This window comes from Ahaetulla prasina, chromosome 3 (assembly GCF_028640845.1).
Source record: "Ahaetulla prasina isolate Xishuangbanna chromosome 3, ASM2864084v1, whole genome shotgun sequence".
Lineage (NCBI taxonomy): Eukaryota > Metazoa > Chordata > Lepidosauria > Squamata > Colubridae > Ahaetulla > Ahaetulla prasina.
In genome coordinates, this window is record NC_080541.1 from 136,844,263 (window position 1) to 136,853,915 (window position 9,653).

General features: G+C 39.3%; 1 protein-coding gene across 1 annotated transcript; it reads right to left on the reverse strand.

The window, feature by feature from the left end:
* Positions 1–634: 634 nt before the first annotated feature.
* Positions 635–5,844, reverse strand: ZNF281 (zinc finger protein 281). Its single transcript, XM_058177700.1, has one exon. It carries the CDS (start codon positions 5,695–5,697, stop codon positions 2,974–2,976), a length of 2,724 nt encoding a protein of 907 aa, XP_058033683.1. The 5' UTR covers positions 5,698–5,844; the 3' UTR covers positions 635–2,973.
* Between the last annotated feature and the right edge of the window lie 3,809 nt (positions 5,845–9,653).

Genomic DNA, 9,653 nt, shown 5'->3' on the forward strand with positions numbered 1-9,653 from the left:
GTGCTTCAGTTGCTGAATAGAAATGATTTTTATATATATTCATCACAGGAACAGATGAAGCAATGCAATCAAATCAGATCAGATCTTCCTCAATGGAGAACATGCTTCAGAAGGCACCAGGTTGATGCAGCACAACTAAACTCTACCTAGGCTAGGTCTAGAGTTTAATCCTTTCATCTGGATATTAAAATACCTCTTTTTTAAGAGCCAAAATCTTTCAACAATTTGCTGCTGGGTCTAGGAAATCAGATGAAACTGAATTACACTTCTGGTTCTCTACTAAATATCTGATCATAATTTAACAATTAATGGTTAAAATAAACCTTGGTTTAACCTAACACGTAAAACCATGCTTCTTCCATTTCAAGGAGTCCTATTACTTACTCCTAAATATATAAAATGAGGCAATGCAATACTGTAATTTATCCAATTGACATCTAACTCTAATAGAATTCCAGGGCTACTAAAATAAAACCAAATCACTGCTAACACTTCTCAGTATTCTAAATATGTCAAATTGTACCCTTTACTGTAAGTAATCTAATACTACTAATAATCCATTTATTTGAAAAGCATCTCCAAAGAAATAAGCCCTAATCCATACAGAGTAAGATAAATAATTTAAAGCTCAAAATAACGAAAAACTGTGTTTTATTGTTCACCTAAAGAAGTTTTACAATAAAAATACCTTTTAAAAGCAAGCAAGTTATCCTTCTTTTGTTCCAGCGTTTAGTTTCAAGCATTTTATGGAATTGTCTTGACAAAGCCAGAGGTGTAACTGGATAGATAATACAATGGCATCTTCTTTTCTTAGTTGTGTGAACAGCATTTTAATTGGTCACAGTCTAAAGCAAACAATCCCTATCCACACTATCCAGTACACACAATATAAAGAAAAATAACTGCACTGGAACAAAATACCCCAAAAGACAAAGAAAAACCCATAGCAGAACTACACAGTGGTTAAGATATATTCCATCCCTTGATGATAAAATTGTGCTCTATAACTAGATGGCAGGGGAAATTAACAGCACTAATTTGAAGGACGGGAAATACATTATCAAATATATATATATACTTAAATGAGATTTAATTAATTACGCATTAGTAATAAGGTGATGTCTCATTTGGTGAAGTGTTCAAGTTGATTTGGTAGGAAGGAAGAAGAGAAAAATGGGTATATTTAGCATTCTGTAACAATTTAGGAATTTATAGTTTTTGTAATACATCTTCATAACTGAAGTGTTTTACACTTGCACAATGTTAATCACTTTATTATACATGAACACCTGAAACAGGCCAATTACACAATAAGACCGCAAACAACCACTGGTATTTTTTCTGCCTTCTGAAAGCCCTTAAGGCAGAAGTATCACCAAAAGTACATTTAAAAAATCTGCAAAAACATCACCAAAATTACATTTAAAAACTAATTTTTTAAAAAAATCTGCAAAAAAAGTGGTTCTGGACAGTGCAACTGCTTTTTAGCAGTTTTAAAATAGCCACTAAGTTCTCTAGAAGGTTTTTGTGGCTTCACAGGCTTTAATCAAGATTCACATATCATAAATAATGTACCACAAAATATACATTAATTTGAGCAACAAATTCCTTAGGAAGATTCTGGCTACAAGAGACCACATTGGGTACCTGTCACATGGTTCATATGTAGAGGCCAATCTCTCAATCCAAGTAAAGTCTCATGACCCAAGCCTGCAAAGTCTTCTACACATCCTTAAAACCCATACGTAATCTGAACCCCACCCCAAAATTCAAGACAGTTTGTGTATGCAAATCTCAATGCACACTGGGAGACTTCTCTATGTACAACTAATTGTTCTTTATTGTATCTTATATAGAAAACTTTATAGACTTCTAAAATAAAGGGGGGTATTCCATTGTTTAACTCCTGACGTCATGAGACATCTGAAAGTACATAATATTATGTAATCTTCTGGAATGTATATCTTCTAAAATTCCAGCTGTTAAGCTAAGGGACAAGAAAAAAATATCACAATCTTGGCAAACAAACTTGGTATAGAAAACAGATGATTAAAAAGACAGCTTAAGATGTTTAAAAAAATGAGCAAAGGGAAATAAAAGTTTGGAGGCCAATTGAATGGATTTTTAAAAAATATATAATAAATAATGCATTTCAAAGTGTATATAAATTATTACTGTAATTTGAATTTGGGGCTACAATGACATGAAATTACTACTTCAAAAATCCTCTTGTAGATTATACCATTAATATCTCTTTACAGAATTATAAACTTCTAGGAACAGGGAGGAAGGAGAATGGACATTATTTTTCTTAAAGCTATCATTCCAGGAAACATACCAAGGATCTGAGAGTAGCTACCCTAAAAATATGGAATGGGCATTATTCTCTGGAAAAAGAAAAAGTAGTATGTTAAAAACTATAAACAAGCTTTAGGCAGCTAATTTCTCAGAATTTTATATCACCCAGATACAAGACAGCAATTTGCAATGTCTTAGAACCCTTTGTTAAATGGCAGAATGGAGTTACCACTTATTTGTAAATTCAAAACTCCAATACACCAACAGTGTACAGAATCTCCTTGCTTCATTACATTTTCCTGAGAGTAAAGCAATTAACATAATCTTAATCCTAAAACAAAAGTGATTTTTTTTGTCTTGGTTTTTAATTTTTTTTTCTTTTTTGCAGTTGCAATTTTGGGCTATTCCCTGACAATCTAAGTTAAGTAAGTTTGATTGCTAAACACTGTCACATAAACACAAAAAATGCAAACTATAATGTCTATTGATCTGATTAAAAATCATAATACAAACCAATCTAAAATTATATTAACAAAACTAAATATGAAAAGTTGCATTGAAAGGGCGTGTTACATTATTTGTATTAGGATCATGTAGAAACATTCCAATGGCAGTGTTATCAAAATAAAACTAACACATTAAGACCACCCCCTAAGCCTAGTCATACTTGAGACTCTACCTATAACTTTGGCTAGTTGGGGTCTTTACTCTTGTACTACATGGCTCACTAACATCAGACATTATATTTGAATACCCTGAGAAATCTGATACTGAAGTCCTTACTCTATGGTCCACTTCTCCATTAGAGTTAGCAATAAAAGTCATTGGCACCCTGCTGCCCGTCTTAAACTGAGAACCAAATGCTTGTGCAAAGGTCTCTATCTGATATGTTGCTCGATGTTCTAGGTCCTTCTGAGGATCTATCTGGTTAGCTAGCTCCTGAGATGGAATGGGAAAGCTTGTTGAAGTTTCTAGGGTTTTTTGTTCCTTCTGGCTATTCAGTTTTTGAGGTGTAGAATGATAGCCTGATGAAGTGTCTATGCTTTTTTGAGAATCTATCAGGTCGTCTAGTTCTTGTGAAGGAGTCAACTGTTGATGGGTTGCCTCCAAAGCAGACAAATAAAAACCCGGCTGAGATCCAAGCAACATCCCAAAAGGAGGCTTTGACAATGCAGATGGCAACACTGAGGTAACAGATTGGCTGAAACCACACTCAAGTGGGGACGTAGTGTACACTTGTTTGTCTGGAAACAAAGTATGGTTATGAAGGCTTGAAGATAAACTTACAAATTGGAAACTGGGACCAAAAGCAAAACCAGTGCTATTGGTTGTTCTTTCAAAAGCATGTTGGAGGTATTTTGAGTATTCTTGCAACATGCTTGCTTTGTCATTTGAAGCTGCTTGGGAGCTGGGACTCAGGTTCTCCTCTTGAACCATCTCTGTATGCTCCCCTGAAGCTTGCAAGTCCACACGCTGTTCAGTGATGCTGAAGGGATCTTCTTTCTGGCCTTCTGATTTGTGAGAGTACTGATCTAGAAGACTTTGCAAGACTTCATCAGGAATGCCAGATTTATCATGACAAGATTTGATGTCAGCATTAAGAGACGCTGGGTCAATAAGAGATAATGGGGTCTCATTGTCCATAACACTTCCCCCTGCAGACTGAATAACAGACGGTTGGGAGGCCATATGCCCAACATTTATAGAAAAGGCACTGTTACTGCTGGCGGTTTGCAAATATCTTCTTTTCTTTGAAAACTGCATGGCATCATCATAATTGCTACTTATTTGACCTGATTTGCCACTTGCTGCTTGGAGAAGGCCAATAGCATCTACACTGGAATTAGCGACTAGGCCAAGAGAGCTACTTGGTTTTCCAGAAAATTGCTTCTGACCAAGGAGGTCTGGTAATGGTGACATAAAATTAAGAAAGCTCTTATCTGCGCTTTTCCGGTTTCCTTTTTTAAAGAGTAGTTTTGGCACCTTTTTCTGTAGCTCTTCCAACCCAGTGCCAATCAAGCCGCCACTGGAAGACACTATTGGAATTTCTACTGCGTAATTCTGCAAGGACATATTAGACGAAATTTGAGATTCAGGTATTTTATGACTAGTTTTATGTTCTTTGTTTTCAGTGGGTATACATTTTGCTTTGCTTTTTCTCTTTGATGAACCTGTATTTCCCTGAGACAACATAGACAAGTTGCCCATGCTATGATTTGATGGCCCAGGATCCATTCCAGCACCTGCTTTCCCTATGGCTTCTCCACACGTACGTCTGTGCTTCAAAAGTCTATCAGTTCTTGAAAAATACTGCTGACAGGTTTCACATTTGTATGGCTTTTCTCCGCTGTGCGTTCTCTTGTGCCTCTCCATGTGATATTTCTGGATGAACTTCATACTGCATTGGTCACATCCAAATGGCTTCTCCCTACTGTGGATTTTTTCATGCCTTTGAAGCAAATACTTCTGAATGAAACCCATGTTGCACTGACTACACTGGAAAGGCCTCTCACCAGTATGGATAAGCACATGCCTGCGCAGATGATAGGAGCTCCTGAAGGCAGCATTACAGTGTTCACAGACATGAGGTTTCTGGCTAGGGGACAGCATGGCAGCCTCTCCATCTCCTGCCACAAGGGCCTTGGCTGAAATGCTCGGCTTCTTCTTGGCTTTGTTTCCCTGAGATTCTGACTTTGGCCTCTTCACCTTCTTGGCCTGGGCATCCTGTTTATGTTCATCTGAGCCAGCAGCACTTACTTCACCACTGCTTCTGATGCCCAGTAGCAAATCTCCTCTATGGGGATGATGATGGAGGTGGTGGAAAAGACTGAGGTCCTGGATCACACTCTGGTTGGCCCCTTCCACACAACCTCCTCCTCCACCACCAAGGGTGGGATGCCTCTCCTCCCCAGCTATACCAAAGAGACCCCCATAATGGTGGTGGTGGTGGTGGTGATGGTGCTGCTGATGGTGCTGCTCTTCCTCCTCTTGATCGCTGGGCTTCTCCTGTTTGATGTTCACCAAGGAATGGAAGAAACCCCACGAGTTCCTCTGGGACGAGGAGGAGGAGGAGGTGGCAGTGAGAGGAAACCCTCCTGTCGGCTCTTTCTTGAAAGTCATGCCCTGAGGGTGGGGAGGAGGCGGCGGATGGGCAGGCGTCTCAGCGGCCGAGGAGGAAGACGAAGAGGACGATGAAGAAGAGGAGGAGGCGGCTGCTGTGGCGGTCGCCGAGGCAGAAGTCAACCCACAATGCTGCGGGGGCGCGGCCGGCCGAGTGAAACTGGTGACCGGCGGCAGGCGGTGATTGAACATGACCATGCTGGGGGGGAAGGTGGGCTCCATCGCCGTCCTCTTGGAAGAGCCGCCGCCGCCGCTCAGGAAGCCGCTGCCGAGTTTCATATTCCGCTCACGGGTAGGAAAGGGAGCCGCAAAGCCGGGGAAGAGAAACAGGAGGAGGCGCGGCCCGCAGGGGCTGCTTCTGCTGGCGGATCCCGAAGCTGAGCCGCTCGCTCGCTTTTGACTCACTCACCCGCCGGCTGGCCGGCCGGCCCGCTCTCTTTCGCGCTCCGTGCTTTTAACACTCGTTAGTCCGCCAGTCACGGCCGCCGATAGCCGGGCGCATCCTTCGTCGTCGCTCGGCCCCACCCGGCCCAACCTCGTCCCGCCGCCTCCGCCGCCGCTTCCTCCTGACGGCCGCCGCCTCCAGTTAAAAATATCGCCACAATGGAATTAGCAGAGCCCCCTGGAAGGCCCGTACTGCACATGCGCCACGCGCGGCATGCTGGGAAGGATTGCCCAGTCAGGAGGGCACTAATGTTGGGGAGGCTGGAAGGCGCAGGCGCGGGTTGACCCCCTGCATCTCTCTTTCCCCCCCCTCTCCCGCCCCCTCCCCTTAGTTCGTTTCCCTCGAGGGCATTACCTCACTGTCACCGTGACCGGGCCAGTCTCGGTCGTTCCCGACAGGGCACTTGCTCTATAAAAGGGGCACCGGTGTCCGGGTTAGGGGTCACTTGGCCTCATGCGAATAAATGGAGTTTTTTTTTCTTTCCCTAGCGGGATGTAAATGAACCTAGTTTCACACGTATGCAGTTAACACGCTTGTCTGCATAGTTTCTAAGTGTCTGGAGGGAGGGGGGGAAGCAATGTTGGCTCACAGTTGGGCCAGGCGTTACGAATGTTCTTTCTGGATTATGAATAAGTGGGTGCCTGTTACTCGAGCGTGAATGCCCCTGAATGCAAACGGGCTTCCTCCCCACGAAAGCATGCAATGAAATATGGGAGAAACGCTATCGCTTGTATTTCCTGCAGCTAATCATTGAAGTCTTATTACATGAGCAATATTTTTTTGGGGGGGTTTTTTGTCAAAGGAAGGTTTAAACGTTGAAACGGCTATTACTGGATAGGTTCAAATTAGGGGAAATAACTTCCTGACTGTAAAACCAGTACTGTGCAACAGATCGCATTGACAATAGAAGTTTTTAAAATCCTTTTGTCGACAAAGTTTTTCAGTGATTGACGAGGTATCCAAATCAAAGGTCATGCATTCTGTAATTGTAGAATTAAATTTAAGGAATCTCTAGGAATTCCTGCCACACTTCCTGCCTCATGTTCCTTCCCTTGTTTACTAAGAGAGAGAGAGAGAGAGAGAGAGATGATATCTAACAATCAGTCCCATTCTAACTGCCCACAAATCATGCCTGAGAGGCAATTTTATATAGTAGCTCACATCCACTTTGAAACTGTAAAGTCTTTAGGGAAAAGTGCCAGGTGTAAAGAATACTAATAGAAAAACACTTATCCTATCTGCTATGCAGTTTTAAAACAATGTTAGTCTAATCACTATCCTAGAAAAGGGGAGATACCTTCAACAAAGCTTCAGGATACATTTCTTTGTTCTGTCAACTGCCTGAGAAAAGCTAAGAGGTGTGCAAACAATTGTAAGTCCCTTCACAAATTAAAAAACAACCTCTATAAAATTAAGTAAAGCAACATCAAAAAGCTATAGTTAGCATGAAACAAATTTGTAAGGAAATATACCAAATCCCAGTACAGAGCAGAAACATGTTTCAACAGTTATTAAAAACAATGTTGGCGCAAGAGTAGATGGAGAAATATGTAAAGAATAAAAAGCTCGTCACACCACAAAATAACTGCTTTAAATATGTCCTAATACAAGCCAGTGTAGAAAGCAGTACTTCTCATTACTGTATTGATGTTCAATAGACTTGACAACCTTTGCTGTTATTTATCCCATTCATTACACTTGTGCTCTAATTATTTGATCAGCTAAATATAGCTCACCTGTTTTTGCTTTTCCAACCTCAAATTTTATAAAGATAAATAGTTATATATAGATCATATATAAAGATTACATGTGAAAAAAGATGCAGAGCTGCAATATATTTTATCTATATTGATTACATAGGGCCATCAAATCATTCCAAACTGTTCATTTCTATTTTGTTCAGATAATATTCCAGTGTTCTATTTGGCATAGTAATGTACTCTATTATAAACTTAGGGATAATATATGTATCTTTCAATATATTGCAGGCCCTTCCTTAAATTTTCAGTGATCCTTTCCTTATGTTGACTTAAATTGGAGGCAATGTTCTGTACAATTAGTTAATAAAATGCAGTCTACAGACATCTTTCCATATTCCAACAGCAAGTACAATGGCACATTAATCACATTATTTATACAGAGGAAATTTCCTCTGGCTTCTATCACTCAATCTTATCAAAATCTATTCCTGTAAAATTAATTGCTTTGCAAATCAAAACTATACAATATGAAGGTATTCAATTAAATACATTTACAGGAAATTCATGGGGAAAATGTGCTGTAAATTGTTTTCTCAGATAAAAGAGGAAACCCAAATTCAGAATTATTGAGCAAATATAAGGTGAACCTCAAAATGTTCTTCATTACAGCCAGCTAAAAAATGAATTACTCTAATTAAATTCTCTGTGCATATTTGCTTGGGAATAAGTCCCACTAAGCCAATTGGAATCTACTAAAAATTGATTAAACTGAAAGTGACTTTTTTCCCTCTCCCTCCTTCTTTTCCTCTTTTGGTTTTGCTATTAGACTAACAAGCAGGTTATAATTAAATTAGAAATGATTTTCTCCAACAGTTTTTATAACATATGTTCATCCATCTATGTAAACACATCAGAATCTTTTAGGCACATCAAAGTAACTTCTGCAGCTGATTACCAAGGAAAGATTAAACTTTTTACTACAGTATTTCTGTCTTATCTTCAATCCTAGAGGTCAAATTATCTGGCACGAGATTATCTGATATACTCACAAAAGAGTGACATAGGTATGTACATACAGCCACAAAAATATATCTCTAGCATATGCAAAAGAAGGCAATCTAAAGTGTCAGTGATCCAATTGAATTTGCATGCTGTGGTCTGCTACCAAAGCTAGAGCATTTACACATTCTGAACCAATTTGAGACTTCATGACAATATTTGTGCTATCCCTCTTCTTCATAAATAATGTGGGAAACTTCATCTACTGAATATAACCTGTATTCTAAGTTTGAGAAGTTTTAAGACAGCCAAGTGTAGTGAAGTGTTAAAAAGAATGGGAATTCAAAAACTTAAAGCAGCAGTAAAATATTAGTCAACGTCTATGAGAAATGAGTCTGTCCCTTCATTCAGGGTGTATGTGTTTAATGGTAAGCTGGGATGCATATAAGCTAGTCCAAGCATGAAGGGCAGTAGGACACCCATATGGGAAGCCAAGTTTGTCCCTCAGTTATCAAGATAAGAAACCTGTCATTTCTCTCATTCACTCTGTCAGCCTTGAGATACTCTGAGCAGACTTACCTCTGTGTTGTACACCCCATATATCAGGAAGATGAAGAGACCCTGTAAAATAAAATGGAGGGAAAAAGCTGTTAACTCTAATCATTTCAGCAGTAGAAATACCTGAAATAAACTTTCCTGGGAACAGACAAAAGAAGACACACTTCATCAAGGTCAATTTATTTTTCTATTTTTCAACATTATAAAGTGTACCTTGAGCATTTATTTGATAACATGGGAGTGAATTGTGTACTGTAGTTGTACTGTTGAACAATTTGGCATAAGAGAGATCAAAGATCTAAAATATTCATTAGAGGAATGCATACAATATCTAATAATCATTAATATATGCATCATAAAATGACTACTACTTAATGATTAACAAAAAGGTTAACAACATTTTGTAATTATAGCTCAGGCGCCCCTAAATATATATTATTAAGTTATGCTTGAAAACAGTATTTACTACTGCCTAAAACATATTTCAGTAGTTTTAAAACTAAAAATTGAGACCAAATTGGTGCATTTTTTAC